Source organism: Prionailurus viverrinus, chromosome A1 (assembly GCF_022837055.1).
Source record: "Prionailurus viverrinus isolate Anna chromosome A1, UM_Priviv_1.0, whole genome shotgun sequence".
Classification (NCBI taxonomy): Eukaryota; Metazoa; Chordata; class Mammalia; order Carnivora; family Felidae; genus Prionailurus; species Prionailurus viverrinus.
The window spans coordinates 197,237,304-197,254,240 of NC_062561.1; the positions used below are offsets into that span (position 1 = coordinate 197,237,304).

Consider the following 16,937-nt stretch of genomic DNA (forward strand, 5'->3'; position numbering starts at 1 on the left):
GTCAGTGGCAGGTGTGGTGTGACTCTTAACCTTCCGGTTCCGAAAGCGCTCTGTCCCTGAGATCTTCCATCTACCTTCTGGAAGTAGGTCTGGAAGGTGAGGGCAGGAGAGGCGGTTGTAAATTAAACAAAAGAGCATCCTTTCCTTCTGGAGAAACAAGGAAAAGGAGAGCACCGGGCCAGTGTGGATTTGACCTGTGATTGTGTACCTAATGACCGAAAGGTCAGACTTCGTCCGGGCAGCAAACGCCCACTGAAACGCTGGGGGAGAAACGGGGATTCCCAGCTGCGCACGCGCACTTTCGCCGAGCGCCAGGCCCCCTCTAGTTCGGAAACCTTACGCAGTCTCCTACGAAAGACGTAGGAAAAGCGGCGTGGAAAACGCAGGCTCTTGGGTCACGTGACGCGGCGAGAGCGTCGTTGGCTCCTCCCCCTCCAAGATGGCGTCCCTGCTGCAATCGGAGCGGGTTCTGTACCTAGTCCAGGGAGAAAAGAAGGTTCGGGCCCCGCTCTCGCAGCTTTATTTCTGCCGCTATTGTAGCGAGCTGAGGTCGCTGGAATGTGTGTCTCACGAGGTAACGCAGTCGTCCCATGAAGTGTGTGTGTGTGTTGGGGGAGGGGAGAAGGGTTCGTCCTAGTCACCGCGACTGGCGGGTAGTTATTTCCTAGCTTGGTGATTGGCTGTGTCTTCTGTCGCTCAAATTTGCTTGCGATTTAATTTGCTTGTAATTTGTCGTTTGGAAAGAAGGAGCGGCCTTGGGTGGGGCTGAGCTGATCTTTTGGTTCTAGAGCACCCTTTGATTGGATAGACTTGACTTTGGGGACCCTGGCCGTCTCCTGGGAGTGGGTTGGTAATTGGGTGGGTTGGGGAGGAAGGTGTAAAGGTGCTTATTCAGGCTACTTGAGGGGCAAGATACAGTCTTTCCTGATTGATACCGGGTGGAGCCCGCAGGCATTCTCATTCATGCTCCTCCCATCCTGGAAGTTCTGCTCCTACTCTGGCCAGAAACTGGGCCTTCCTCTGTCTGTCCGGGCTGTGTTCTGGCTCATGCCTAGGTCTGCAGCAAGGAAGAGGTTGGGTTGGGGCAAATTGAGTGAAAAGCGCTTAGAATAAGGTCTGTCGTGTAAGAAGCTCAAAGGGTTCTATTCATGGCGCTTCTCCAGAGGGAATGGTGCTGGCCTTCGCAGGCGCAAGTGGGGTTGGAAGTGGGATTCCTCAGAACGTAAAAGACCTACCCCATTTTTTAAAATTATCAAATAAAATTCCCAAACTTCTGCACCATTTGGCACATCTTGTTATTCGTTTAGTAACCTTCGGAAATTAAAAGACGAGTAAGACATAAATCCTGCTGTTGAGTGATTCATGGTCTGGTTAAGGAAAAGCTACTGGTAACAGTTACTGTTTATTCAGTGCTTTCTGTATGCTGTGTGGTTTACCTAAGGCCAATAGAATGAATACCTTTTTAAAAAACTATTTTGTAGTTAGAGCAAGAGGCACAATGTTTGCCCTACATCACACAGCCAAAAATTTGGGGGTGGCAGGGAAGATCAGGATTTGAAAGTCTGCAGGCTTTCAAATCAGGATTTGAAACCCGATTCAGAGAACTTCATTGAAGATCCCTGGACTGTTAAAAGTGCATTTGAAAACGTGTCCTATACTGTAAGCCATTTTACACATTATTATTAATAATAATTATCTTGTTGGGTGTATTTTTCATAGTATTAAGAATTGTCAGAGAAAGCAGTTAAATAATACGAGAGAAAAATCCATGCCATATTATATACGCAATAGTTCTTGTATTTTTTTTCTCCATTAGTATTTTATCTGTGTATATCTCTTCAGCGGGTCCTTTGTCTTTTAGATGTTTCCTATTCCAGCTTCACCTCCAGAATTTATTGGATTAGAGTCTTGTTTGGTGGTCATTAGAGAGATCAGTCTCCATGATTTCTAAGGATCTGTTAGAGAGTCTGTGACCACAACTTTTACAGACAGACTGGTGTGTACCTGGGCGTTTGGGGTTTGGAGAAGGATGAGGCTAGTGAGGGGTGGAGGAACCCAGAAAATTCTTGGCGAGAACCTGAGATTGGATCTGCATGTGAAGGGACGGGCGTAATTTGAAAAGAGCCACAGGAAGGAACAAATTATAGTTTGCCTTTTATGATGAATAAGTGTAAATATTAGTTAGCAATACTGTATGTTCTTGGAGATTATTTAAGCAGCACCTTTATTTTTTCAAAGGTAGTCCTGTGTATAGCAGATGATGAAAGAAGAAGCCAATTTCTATCATCATATTGATATTCAAATAAATCTGTGTTTACATCTGAAGGTGATTAGGGTTACTAGAATTGTCAAACAGGATCTACCTACATTAAAGAAAATTATTATTCAGACCTTAAAAAATACAATGAATTTAATTTTCTACTGTGTTTTTGAGTTAAACACAATAAGACTATCTTGCTAGCTTAGTAGTTTAATTTGCCATTTAAATATTTCCATAGTTGGCTCTAGCTGATTTTGTAAATGTTAATCTATACTTCTGCAAATGTGTAATACTTCAGTAAGGAGAAAACTTTTAAGTCTTCCTTAACAATTTAAGTGTGGTCAAGTTATTACAGTCCATTAAAGCTAAGAAAGATGGAAGGATATTTGATCACAGCTTCACAAATTGGGTTATTTTATTTCATTAATCTGTTCCTTAGATCATCATAGAGTTCTTCTTTTACAAAGACAACTTTTAACACATCTCATACATGATACCCTGATGAAAGGGAGCAGGAAAGAGCAGAAAGGAAAAATGGAAGGGTTTTAGGAAATCCAGAGGCTAAGAAAAAACTTGGTTGAAGAATAAACCCTAAGCTGAAAACAGTCTAGATTCTTTGGCAGATCAGTGGTTTCTCACTCGCCACTGCAGTATATTTTAGAATTCACTATTTGGCGTAGACATATATACAAGCTAGACCGAGTGCCTTTTTCTCTGATTTTTTATTTCTTGTTTCTTTCTAGGTGGACTCCCATTATTGTCCCAGTTGCTTAGAAAATATGCCATCGGCTGAAGCCAAACTAAAAAAGAATAGGTGAGACTGGGATCCTTTTTTTTTTTTCCTCAACTATTTTTTGAATAAAACACATGGAATTAACTCTCATTTTTAACTAGCTGATTTTCATTTTTTAGCATCACCTTTGCTAAAGATGAAATGTCCTTTGATTTTTTAAATTAATTTTCTATTTTAGGACAGTTTTAGACTTAAGAAGTATTGTGAAGATGGTACAGAGAATTCTATTACTTCATACACAGACTCCCCTATTGTTAATGTCTTGCATTATATGGTGTATTTCCTTCAAATTAATGAACAGCATTGGTACTTTATTATTAAATAAATGCTATATTTTATTCAGGTTGCCTCAGTTTTTCCCTAATCTCCTTTTTATGTTCCAGGATTCTATTTAGGATACCCACATTATATTTAATAGTGATGTCTCCTTAGGCTCCTCTTGCTGTGACACTTTCTTAAACTTTTCTTGGTTTTGATGACCTTAAAGGTTTTGAGGAGTACAGGTAAGATATTTTGTAGAATGTGCTTCAAACGGAATTTGAATTTGATGTTTTTCTCGTCAGCGGGGGAAATGTGTTATAGAGAGGAAGACAACAGAGGTAAAGTGCATTTTTTGTTACATCACATCAGGGGTACATACCATCAATAGGACTTATTACTGTTGATGTTAACCTTGATCACCTGGCTTGAGCTAGTATTTTTCAGGTTTCTCTGATGTAGAGTTACTCTTTCTCTCCTTTTTTATACTGCACTCTTTGGAAGAAAAGCCACTATTACAGTCAACACTCAAATCGTGGGGAGTTATGCTTCCCCTCTGTGAGGGTTATCTACACCAATTATTTGGAATTCTTTTGCATGGAAGATTTTTCTCTCCTCCCCTATTTATTTATCTAATCATTTACTTAAAGCATGAATATTGATTTCATATACCTTAGGATATAATGCAATACTCACTCCTTCCTTCCTTCCTTCCTTCCTTCCTTCCTTCCCTCCCTCCCTCCCTCCCTCCCTCCCTCCCTCCAGCTTTGGCCATTGGAGCTCCTTCTGTAGACTCCTATAACGCTTTTACCACCCCCACCATTGCATGGGCGGGGAGTTTGGGAGGTTGTTCATTTGTTTGAGCATTTTCTGACTTTCTGGTATTGCAAGATAATCCAGGCTCATCCCAGGACTCTGCCTCAGTCCTGAATTAGCCATTTCTCTAATTAGTCTAAAGAGTTTAAAGTCTCTTTCTCTAAAGAGTCCTGGTTCCTTTTATTGGAAAACTGGTGTTAAAAACCAAGATCTGGGTAGTAGGTATGTTTGTTGCTACTGGGTGCCATTTGGTTTTTAGCTTAGCATGTATACCTCCATGGATGCAAACCGCTATTACTTATCCTTCCTGAACCCAAGAAATAGCTCCTGATGATCCAGACACTGTTTTTTGTATGCTGTCCACACATTAATTTTTATTTAATCCTCAAAATATCAGTGAGCTGTAAACAGTGGGCAGGTACTATTATTATCCTTATATGAGGATGTTATCCACATGGCAAAATACCGCATAATTAGAGTTATGGAGCAGAGCTTCAGAACAAGTCCAGGAGTGGAAGTGAAATCTTAATAATCTCAGATGGTGAAAATTAAAAGCAGCAAGGCCCAGGGGCCCCTGGAGGGGAAACATTGGCTGAGCACTAGGAAGAGTAGTGCCTAAGGAGAGAACAGAAAGCCCTGAAAATGCACTGTTTCTGAACTAGTGCAGTTTGATGGCACTGTTTGGTTGCTGGGTCGGTTCTGGCACAGCACACAAGCAGTTATTTTCCAAACCCAGTTTCACAGCTTATTGTATTGTTGCCTCCCAGGTTTCCATTGTGCAACTGCTCTTCCTCTCTCAAGGCATGAGCTGTGACATTTGTCTTCGTCAGAAATCTTCGTGATCTGTACAAGCCTAAAAAGAGTCTGAAACAGTTAACCCCAGACTGTTTAACAGTGATACCCTCTGTGGAGTAGGATTGGGTTAGGCTCTAATTCTTCAGGAACTTTGGTGCTGATTGCATTTTTTACAAAAAATAATGAACATTATTATTATAAAAATATATTAAATTTTTTTTTAATTTTTAATGTTTTTTATTTGTTTATGAGAAAGAGAGAGAGCATGAGCCAGGGGAGGGGCAGAGAGTGAGGGAGACACAGAATCTGAAGCAGGCTCCAGGCTCAGAGCTGTCAGCACAGAGCCTGACGTGGGGTTCGAACTCGTGAACCACGAGATCATGACCTGAGCTAAAGTTGGACCCTTATCCGACTGAGCCACCCAGGTGCCCCTATTTTTAAAATTTCTAAACAAGGTCTTAATACTTTTTTTATTTCTTATTGTTTGAGGGTCACTCCTTCCTTATAGTTCTCTCTTGAATTCCTAACACCTAGAACAATGTGTGGCACATAGCAGGTGCTTGATAAATATTTGTCAAATGAATGGACAGTTGTGTTTGTTGTGTTATAGGTGTGCCAACTGCTTTGACTGTCCCGGCTGTATGCACACTCTCTCCACTCGGGCAACGAGCATTTCCACACAGCTTCCAGATGACCCAGCCAAGACCACCATGAAGAAAGCCTATTACCTGGCCTGTGGATTTTGTCGCTGGACATCTAGAGATGTAGGCATGGCAGACAAATCTGTGGGTGAGTCAGGTGGACTTCAGCATGAGATTTTGTGAAATTGGCAGTGCTATAATTGCCCACAGATTATTATTTCTGTTACCTGTGGAAGGTAGGAGCTAAATTCCGAGCTAAATCTTTTATGTTCCCAAATTCTCACATTTGTGGGCTACGATGTTTCATCTAAAACTGGGTAAGCTATTTAGTTTTCTTAGAGTTGGTAAAACAGTATTGATAAATCTGACACTTTCTTAGAATCAAAATATTAATGCTCTTCATAAAAAAGAAACACTCCTGATGATGAAAGACATCATGAACAGATCTAAAAGATAAAAGTAACAAGACTAAGAAAAATATTTGGATCATATATAACAGACTGAAGGTAAATAAACAAAAATAAAGAACCCCTGTAAATCAAGGAAGAGACCCCAAAGAAACACTGGGCTAAGGATAAGAATAGCAGCTCTCAGAAGTGGAAATAAAAATGATGAATAACCAAAGTGTATGCATGGAAGGACCCACAGTGGGGTTAAAATGATTCTCTATTTTCACAAGTCCCATCCCTCGTGTTTCCTTACCCTTGAAACATTTTAGGACTTTCTTTTTATTTCTACTCTTTCTTTGAATATCATGAAATGCCTTGTACTATTAATATTCTGTATATGTGAGTTTTTCAGGTGTTTTTAACACTATTAGGAATTTCTTGGGAACAAAGACTTTGTTTTGAATGTCTGAATTTTTCATTTAGTTTTCGTTGTTCAGGTGATTGGATTTTTGTTTTCACACGCAACTTGGTGAGGTAAATTTTTTAAGTCAATATGCACAAAGGTATGTTTAACTTTATCAGTAATCAGGGAAATGCAAATGAAAACTTCATTGATTTGACAAACTTTTTAAATCTGTTAATATCGGGGCGCCTGGGTGGTGCAGTCGGTTAAGCGTCCGACTTCAGCCAGGTCACGATCTCGCGGTCCGTGAGTTCGAGCCCTGCGTCGGGCTCTGGGCTGATGGCTCAGAGCTTGGAGCCTGTTTCCGATTCTGTGTCTCCCTCTCTCTCTGCCCCTCCCCCGTTCATGCTCTGTCTCTCTCTGTCCCAAAAATAAATAAACGTTGAAAAAAAATTTTTTTATAAAAAAAAAAAAAATAAATCTGTTAATATCAAGGGTTGGCAAGAATATGGGAGAATAGTCATTTTATGTACTACTGCCTTGGAGAGCAGTTTGATAACATTTATTAAATTTATTTCTTTTTATTTTTATTAAAAAAATGTATTTATTTAAGTGATCTCTGTACCCAACATGAGGCTTGAACTCACAACCCCGAGATAAAGAGTCACATGTTCCTCCAACTGAGCCAGCCAGGCACCTCTGTTTATATTTATTTTTATTTTAACAAAATAAATGACATTTTATTTACTTATTTAACTCCAGTACAGTTAACATACAGTATTACATTAGTTTCAGGTATATAATACAGTGATTCAACAATTCTATATATTATTCAGTGCTCATCATGATAGTGTATTCTTAAATCTCCTTCACCATTTATTTTAACTTAAAGATTTTTTGTTAATGTTTGTTTATCTTAGAGAGAGACTGAGTGTGAATGGAGAAGAGGAAGGGGCAGAGAGAGAGGGAGACACAGAATCTGAAGCAGGCTCCAGGCTCTGAGCTGTCAGCACAGAGCCTGACTCAGGGCTGGAACCCACAAACCATGAGATCATGACCTGAGCCAAAGTCAGACACTTAACTGACTGAGCCACCCAGGGGCTTCACCTTCACCATTTATTAAAATTAAATTGCTTTTATTCTTCTCCCCACCAATTCCATATCCAAATATCCCGGAGCATTCAAACACATCCTCAAATGTGCATATGTAAAATGTTTGTCAGTGAAACAGAAAAACTGTGTTGGTTTTAAAGACCTAAGGCCCTAATTACCTCTCCATCATTTGAGTATTTCAGAGCAGAGATTGCACTTATTTTCAGTAAAGGAAACTTCCTTTATTTTTACATTTCATCTGTACTCCATGGTTAACACCAGAAAGTAGAAACTGTGTACAGTCAGTTCAAAATCTTGAGTTGCTATTTAGTTTTTATAAAAACAGTAGTATTGCTAACTCCTCATTGTCTTTTTATTTCTGAAATTGAATGAAATTTCAATTCTGAAACTTGATTTAGACTTGTTAAAAATTTGTATTTTGGGATTTTCATTAAAATTTCAGCTTACTAGTCTATGAGGAAGCCCATAACAAACTCATTATGTCAGTTGACATAACAAAAGTGAAGATGGACTTTAAAAACTTTTTGTGTGTGAGAAAGCACGTGTGTGTGCATGTGGGGGGGAAGTGGGGCACAGAGGGTGAAGGAGAGAGAATCTTAAGCAGGCTCTAAGCAGGGCTTTGTCTCACAACTGTGAGATCATGGGACCTGAGCCAAAGTCAAGAGTTGGATGCTTAACCGACTGAGGCACCCGGGCACTAAAGACTTACAGATTTTCACACACTTTAGAAGTAAATATGGATGAAGTTTCTTTAGATTCAACTCTGTTCTTACAAATTTAAGATTTGACTCTGTGGTGTTTGCTCTTTTCGTTTAGAATGCTTGAGCTCTTGGTTATTTTCTGACTTTGTACATGAGGTTGGTAAAATACTCCTCAAAAGCAAAAGTTAACAAGTGTATCTTTAGTTCCTTAAGAATGTTCATTGGTGGATAGATATTTCCTGAAATGTGATTTGTGTTAGAAAGATCCTTCCTATAGCATCTTTTTAGATCATTAGTAAATATTTGCATGGGGTTTTTTGTTTTTGTTTTTTTTTTTTGAGTATTTTTTTTTTAAGTACATTTATTTATTTTGAGAGAGAAAGAGTATGAGTCTGGGAGGGGCAGAGAGAGAGACAGAGAGAGAATCAACCCAAGCAGGTTCTGCACTGTCAGCACAGAGCCCAATGTGGGGCTTGATCTCACGAACCATGAGATCATGACCTGAGCCGAAGTCAGATGCTTAACCAACTGAGCCACCTAGGCGCCCGTTTGTGTGTGTTTTAATGTCAGTGTGGCAAGTAAGTTGTTTGAATTTGCTTACAAATTTAAGTTAATTATGAAAAACAACCCACAGTGGCATAGTACATATGCCCCAGTGAGTTGAAGTGTATTTTTCTACATTTGTATTTTGTGTCTTGTTATCAAGTTATAGAAACAACGCCCAGAAGTCCAAATAGATTTCTCAGTGTTACTCTGTAGAGAATGTTTTATGCTTTTTAGATTATGAGCCATTAGGGTTGGAAAATTTATATTTCAGAACTTAAAACCTGTGTTTACTTCAGAAATCTATCTTCTCTAGGGTATCTTGACAATGATAATTGAATACTAAGGAGCTCTTAAAGAGTACCATTTTTTCTTTCATGATGTCATTGGCGTGTGAGAAGCTCTGAAACCACTTTAGAACTATTTGTTTATTTGTAAGTAAGCCATTGTGTCTGTAAAGTGCAGAGAAATGAGATTGTTATGTTTCCCAAATTGCTCTTCAGAATAAATTACCGGTTCTAAAGAAGCAATTAGGTAAAAACATCCAGAGTTTTCAAAATATTACAACTAAAACATTGCTTTCGCATAATTGTTTTTCATGTTTGTCTCAAGTAAGGCAGCGTTTAAAATACAAATATTGTACTAAAGGATGTTAATTGTTGCAGTTTCTTGCAAGAAGGTATGGTGTCACCTTCAACAAGCATCCTTTTTGTTTTGGAAAAAGGTTATTTTTAGTTACACAAATAATACACATTCGTGTATTTATCTTCCAGCTGCAGAAATTAAACAGAACCAAAACAGTTTAAGCCCTTGTGTAGGCCTTTCCATACCGCATCCCCCTTCCTCTGCCTCCTAAAGAGAGGCAATCATCCCAGTCCTGAATTTAGAGTTTATCAGTGCCCATGCCTGTCTTTATACTTCTCCATATATGTCTGTAGCCACTGCCAAATGTTTTTCAATTGGAAACAAATGGAAAAACACTGCATGCATTCTGCTACAACTTTTCCCTGTCAGCATTATGTTCGTGGTATGTAGTTGATTTATGCATGACTTAGCACAGTTTACCCACTCAGTCTCTTCTGATGGACACTTAGGCTGTTTTCATTTTTTGGATTTTGACAACAGTGCTGTTAGAAACATTGTACATACTTCCTGAGTCACAAGAGTAAAGTTTTCTCTACATAACTGAAAGTAAAATTGCTTAAGTTGTGTACATCTTTAGCGCTCCAAAATGGCTTCCCAACTTTGGTCCCACCAGTAACAAGGGTAGACTACCCATTGCTCCAGATTGTTGGCAGGTCTAGTATTGTTGGACTTCTTCCAGATTTTTCCAAACTGATGGTTGTAAAGTGGTATCTCATTATAGTTTGCTTTTCAGCTTTTTTTGGTTAGCTTTTTTGAGATACACAGTAACAGTTGACTCTTGAACAGTGCAGAGATTAGAGATATTGACCCGCCCCCCCCCCCCATGCCGTCGAAAATCTGCTATAATTTTTTACTCCAGCAAAACAACTACTAATAGCTTACTGTTGACTGGAAGTCTTACTGATAACATAAATAGTTGATTAACACATATTTTGCATGTTATATGTATTATATACATATATATTCTTATAATAAAATAAGCTAGAGAAAAAATGAGAAAAAAATACATTTACATTACTGTACTGTACTTATTGAAAAAAATCCACTTATAAGTAGACCCATGCAGTTCAAACCCATGTTGTTCAGGGGTCAGCTATATTCATTATGGTTTTACTTTTAACTTTCTGGAATAATCTTTTCCATTATGATTTGTGTGGTGTATTTCTTATGTAAGAAATTCTCTAAATCAAGGTCATAGAACATACAGATTGCACAGTGTTATAGGTAAGAGCAGGGTCTTAAGAATCAGACTACTTGAGTTTGAATCCTAGCTTCACCACTTACTATCTATGTGACTTTGAGCCTCAGTTTCCTCATTTGTAAAATGAGACTGATAATAAGAATGCCCATCTCAGAGGGCTATTATGAGTATAAAAGGGTATGTAATACATTTCAAATACCTGGCACAGAAACTAAGCATGTGTTAGTTGTGGTGGGAGCGGTTATCTTTATCACCGTCATTATTTTTAGTGAAAATTTTGTTCTGAGTGTCCTGGTTTATATAATTTATAGGACTGTTAGAAGTTCTGTGATTTTATGTGTTTAAGTTGCATTATTTGGCCTGCAGATGATCCGGTTTTTATGAAAATGTAAATATTAAATTATGAAAATTTGTTTAACGTTCCTTTGTCTTGCAGCTAGTGGTGGTTGGCAGGAACCCGAAAATCCTCACACGCAACGGGTGAGTGAAGTGTCGTCAGAGAGGATGAACTAAAAAGATGGAGGGAAAGCTGAAGATCTTCCATGTTACGGACTATGGATGTGGCATATGCTTAGAAATCTGTGATGTGTTTTTTGGTGTCTGTTACACATAGAAAGTGCTTCTCATAAGACATTAAGTCACAATGGCTGTGTTTTCCAGTGTGACTTAAGTTCATAGAAAAACCTAGCTGTAGCTGTAGTTCTGTGGTCAGGTTGTGAATCAGAATAAGGACATAGTATGCGTTTGTTTCTGTTTGTCATGTATCCGCCAACTAAGTTAAGGTTCTGTTTGTTCTCAAATGCTCTTGGAAATACCATGGACATATAGATGTCTGAACTCCTAGAAACACCACACGTATAAGATGCCCTTGGATGAAGCAGTGGTTGCTGATAGAAGCACGACTCGAGCATTCTTTAACAGTTTAAAGTGAATTGATCTGTTTGGGAGGTACCTGAGCTGATTTCGTTGCCGTGGAAACTCAAACATGAGAAAGAAGATGACGTGCTAGTGAAATGAAGGACTTACGGTCAGGCTGTACATTAAACAGTGACTTCTAATCACTCACCTGTGATATCAGCAAAAGTTAGAAATACCATGGATGAGAGTGTGAGGAATTGGACCTTTCACATACCCTATTGTTAGTGTAAATTAGTACAGATTTCTTGAGCTCTCAACAGCATCTACTTTATGAACTGTGACCTACGGAAATACTTGCATTTATGCACAAAGATATGTATATTCGTTGACCAGACATTTATTGAGCACTTATCATGTTCCAGGGACCATGCTGAACAAGTAGGGATACATGGTCCCTTTCTTTATAGAGCTGAAGTCCAATGGGGAAATAAAACTTGATCAAATTATCCCCAGATAGAGGAGAAAGGGTGATATGTGATGTGAAGGAGAAAGAAATTGTGCCATGTGAACACTTAAAGAAATTGTTTTCATCTTTATTTATCTTCGAGAGCGGGGGACAGGGGCAGAGGGAAAGAGAGAGAGAGAATCTAAAACAGGCTCCATGCTTAGTCAGGGCTTGATCCCACGACCCTGGGATCATGACCTGAGCTGAAACCAAGAGTCAGATGCTCAACTGACTGAGCCACCTGGGCCCCTTGTGAACCTTTATTAGGGAGATTTCAGCTAGTTGAGTCCATGTCTGAGGACTGTGCTGAGCTCTGAGGACAAACAGGCACAGAAGGGAAAGAATTCAAGGCAGAGAAACAGCACATACAGGGAGCTTATAAGTGGAAGAAGCAAAACAAGTTGTAGACAAGAAGGGGAGTGTGACCAGAGCACAGCACAGTATCAGACAAATGGACAGAAGAATGTGGGGTTGGACCATGTGGGACCACATGGACCAAGTCAGGGAGATTGAGAAGCTTTGAACTGTTTTTAAACTAAGTGCTGACAAGATCACGTTAGTGCTTCTAAGAAGTAATTGCTGGTGAACTGAAAGTGAATATCAGGAAGCCATTAAAGTCGCATCATAGGAAGTGCTTAAATACCTTAACAGATATCTGTGTTACACGATAAGATGCAGCCTTGAAAACAATGAGATCTGTTGACTGGATGAAAAGTTCCTAATACTTCTAGTCAAATAAAAAGTTATAATTTATTTCTCCTATATTAAAAGTGTTTTCAGACCTATGAAAGCTACGTATGTATACATGGGGTTTTTGTTTCAATGTATGCAGATCGTAATATTATTGTACCCATGTCTGTGTGTAAGAATGCTATCTAAGCTGATAATTGTGGATGCCTCTGGTGAGGGGAAGGGTGGACTTGGGCACAAGAGAAAAGAGAAGTATCGCTTTTTATTCTTTATGTTAAATATTGTTTGAACTTTTCACAACATATATTGCTCTTAGGATTAAAATATGTTTTAAAAATGAAAAGGTATGAGTGGTGGAGAAGACAGTACAAGCTGTCACAGTCTTAGATGTCCTGTGGCCATGCAGAGAAAATGGGAGCAATTGTGAGGGGAAATAAGTAAAGAAGGAAAAGAATAGTAAAAAGAGGGCTTGAAATTTCCAGGCCTTTTCATTGCCCGTTTCTTCCTATTGCCACAGTTTCCATTTTAATTCTGCAAATAATTGAGAGAAATGTGATAAAGAGAAATTCTCTTTGAAGGGCAAACTTGACTACTGTAGTAATTTGTCTCCTTCATTTGTTATGTGTCCGGTCAGTGGTGTTGATTAATTTTGCATATTTCCTGTTAGCTTTTTATGAAACAAATACTGCATCTTTGATTTCTTACAGATGAACAAACTGATTGAGTATTACCAGCAGCTTGCTCAGAAAGAGAAGGTTGAACGAGATCGCAAGAAACTAGCACGGCGTAGAAACTATATGCCTTTGGCTTTTTCGGTGAGGACTTGGTCCAAAAAAGGAGTGCGCATTTCATTGATCGAGGCCTGTGTGGCATGAGAACAGTGACCCTTTCGGAAATTGGCCACTGTCCTTAGATTCCTGAATGATGAGTAGCAGAGAATCCTGGTGTCTAAGTCTAGCAGTTAACGCTTTTGCCATATCACGAGTTCTATTTGAGTTCTTTCAGTTTTAAGGACATTTGTGTTCCTTTTTGCATCACTGTCCTCTCTCTCCTGATTATTCCCCACAGCTCATGTTTAATTTTGTAGGCATCACAGAACTCTTAAACAGAAAGTCAGAAGAAGGTGGGCAAGTGGTAGGTTTTATTCACGTTACCCAGTAGCCCACCTTTGACATCCTGTAGTAATGGTTTTCCAGCTCTCATGATTATTTCTGGCACCTTCCTGTGTTTCTCCAGTGTGAAGAACACTGACTTTTACGCAATGCATTTGGGTGGTTAAATAAATAGTAACATATGTATGTGTAATTGTTAGGAATTATTTATGGAAGTCACTGTTGACTAGTTTGTACTACCAATCCAGAAGCAAAAGGTTAGGATTTGGCGCTTTTGTTATTGTCCCCCAAGTTTCATTTGCTGTCACAGAACAATTTATTTTCTCCATACTTGCTGGGGGCCCAGCAGGTTGACATTGAATACGTAACATTTATTGAAGGACAGTGATGTCTCAGGCACCGTGCTAAGTGCTTTTCCCATTTTATTTAATTCTCACAAAAATCCTGTAGGGTAGTTTGACAATTGAGGAAATGTAACTTACCATCCTGCTTCTGTATGACAATTAGTTTAAATCACTGAAACTCTAAGGGTTGGTGAGGTCCATATAAAAACCTTTAGTTTTGTGCTCGCTTTGGCAGCACATATACTAAAATTGGAACGACAGAGAAGGTTAGCACAGCCCCTGCACAAGGATAAATGCAAATTTGTGAAGCGTTCTATAAAAAAAAAAACTTAGTATTTAATAAAACATTAAGACATGCAAGGCATCTACATTTGCCAGAGACTTTAATGAAGGCTAAATAAAACTTACGGAATAGTTCAGTGCTATAATCAGCATACGCACTAGTATGTTTAGGAGAGGAATTTGAATTAAAGGCATTATTCTTCCAGCTTCCCTTATAACCTGCCTGCTGTATGAGTTTGCTTCTATCTTATGCTGCATTTTTTTGTCTCTGTTGCAACCTGCTGCTATTTGGGGGCCTACAGCAACACACTATTCATGTAGTGGTAAGTTCTCTTTTATGATTCTTGCTAACCCTGAAGAAGTTAGCAGGTGATCACTGGTGTTCCATGAAGACATTCATCATGTAGCTTAGACACTCCACATAGTTCTGGTCTAAGCCATAGAGCCATTGCTTAGATACTTTTAGATTAATAGTAAAAAATAAAAATAAATAAAAATCACATTTAGTTCAATTTTGCTGTACTAATATAGTTTCAGTCTCCATGTGTGATGCTTTTATTATTCTTTTAAGAATAAAGTGATGTGGGGCTACAAATTTCTTTCTTTAAAAGGAACTTTAAATTAGCTTTTTTTTTTTTTTTTTTTTTTGCTTATTTCCCTGAGCTTCTCATGCTGCCCCACCCCAAAATCTTTCTTTTGGTAAATAGGATGTATAAATACGGGATTTGTAATCGGGATTTCTGAACTCTCTTTAGGACAAATATGGTCTTGGAACGAGGCTTCAGCGACCACGAGCTGGTGCAACCATCAGTACCCTTGCTGGACTGTCGTAAGTTTGGACATTAAATGGCTTGGAGGAGAAAAGCAGGTATCAAAATGAATATTAAAGGAATGTGACGTAAAACAGTGGCTACTGGGGAAGAAGAGTCTCATGCTTAGAAAAGACCTGAGCGGAGAAAGAATGTCCTACAATAGAAGAATGCTTCAGTTATTGCTATCATAGACTTTGAATATAATCAGGTGGACCTTTGAGAAATTAGTGCTTTTTATCTTTTAGCCTTAAAGAAGGAGAGGACCAAAAAGAGATAAAGATTGAGCCAGCTCAGGCCGTGGACGAAGTAGAACCTCTACCTGAAGATTACTATACAAGGCCAGTCAATTTAACAGAAGGTAATATTTTACATTATTCTACTTTGTTTCTATTTCACATCTAATCTGCTTTGGTTACTAAATGCTCTGGATTTTGAGTTTGTTTTTTTTTTTAATGGGTATTTATTTTTGAGATAGAGACAGAGTATGAGCCAGGGAGGGGTAGAGAGAGAGGGAGACACAGAATCCAAAGCAGGCTCTAGGCTCCAGGGTGTCAGGACAGAGCCTGACACAGGGCTTGAACCCATGAATTGTGAGACCATGACCTGAGCCAAAGTCGGACACTTGACCAACTGAGCCACCCAGGCACCCCTGGGTTTTGAGATTTTTAATGCCATAGCTGTTAGTAGTAAAATAAATCAAGTAGCAAGTGAGATGGATACAATCATTTGAAGAACTTTAAAAAAATTTTTTTTTGAGAGAGAGACAGAGTGTGAGCAGGGAAAGGTTAGAGAGAGAAAGAGACACAGAATCCAAAGCCAAGCTCCGAGCTGTCAACAGAGTCTGACAGGGGGCTCGAACTCACAAACTGTGAGACTATGACTTGAGCTGAAGTTTGATGCTTAACTGACTGAGTCACCTAGGCACCCCTGAGGAACTTTAAAATGTCAAATTTCAATATAGTAGTTTTTTGAAGAACTATTCACAAAGGAAGTGTTGTTTCGTGTGATAATTTCATATAAGCCTGATTTTGACCAAGTCATTACAAACTAAGCCTGGTTCCTGCCTTTCATACTAGTGACCACCCTTCAGCAGCGCCTCTTGCAGCCTGACTTCCAGCCAGTCTGTGCCTCACAGCTCTATCCTCGTCACAAACATCTTCTGATCAAGCGGTCCCTGCGCTGTCGGGTAATTATTCCATTTTGTAGAGTTGCCATTTGTATAAGAGAAAAGCAAAAATAAATTAAACATTGGTATCTGACTAACATCGAAACTTTTGGGGATGTAGTAAATATAAAGAATGCTTACAGAGAATGTACTAGGTGTCTAGGCATCATTTTAAATGCCTTCAAGATAAAAATCCTTACAACTATGAGATATGGGTACTATTGTTACCCCTGTTTTATAGATGTGGAAACTGAGGTACCTAAAGGTTAATAAGTTCATAGCACTAACCCCTAAGAAAATCATGAATATATAACTTTTAGGCTAATAAAGAGGAAACGAAAAGGAATAATAATAATTTAAAAGAAAGCAAGAAAGGAAAGACAACAGCAAAATCGAGCCTCTAGGAATTTATAACACAAACAACTGAATTTTTTCAATAAATAAATTATAAAAGAAAACAAAAAAAAAAAAAGGGAAAGAAACCTTTTAGATCAGTGCTATTCAGCAGAACTTCTTCTGATGATGGAAATGTTCTGTATTTGCACAGTCCCAACATGGTAGCCACTAGTCGCATGTTGCTATTTAGCACCTGAAATGTGGCTGAGGTGCTA

At 38.8% G+C, this 16,937-nt stretch overlaps 1 protein-coding gene and 1 non-coding gene across 3 annotated transcripts in view; both read left to right on the forward strand.

The window, feature by feature from the left end:
- The first annotated feature begins 428 nt into the window (after positions 1 to 428).
- The window catches only part of DCTN4 (dynactin subunit 4), a 30,895-nt gene continuing 14,386 nt past the window's right edge, over positions 429 to 16,937 (forward strand). Inside the window, exons 1-8 of one of the 2 annotated variants that reach the window (XM_047875620.1) lie at positions 429 to 574; positions 3,004 to 3,074; positions 5,533 to 5,711; positions 10,995 to 11,038; positions 13,319 to 13,426; positions 15,105 to 15,178; positions 15,407 to 15,519; positions 16,238 to 16,347. In XM_047875620.1, coding sequence (XP_047731576.1) covers positions 440 to 574; positions 3,004 to 3,074; positions 5,533 to 5,711; positions 10,995 to 11,038; positions 13,319 to 13,426; positions 15,105 to 15,178; positions 15,407 to 15,519; positions 16,238 to 16,347 — 834 coding nt within the window. In that variant the 5' untranslated portion in view covers positions 429 to 439. Of the gene's footprint in view, positions 575 to 1,610; positions 1,660 to 3,003; positions 3,075 to 5,532; positions 5,712 to 10,994; positions 11,039 to 13,318; positions 13,427 to 15,104; positions 15,179 to 15,406; positions 15,520 to 16,237; positions 16,348 to 16,937 lie in introns of those variants that run through there. The other variant, XM_047875630.1, reaches the window with a different exon arrangement.
- Positions 14,287 to 14,390, forward strand: LOC125147154 (U6 spliceosomal RNA). The gene has a single exon (XR_007145033.1). It is a non-coding gene; the product is annotated as a U6 spliceosomal RNA (small nuclear RNA).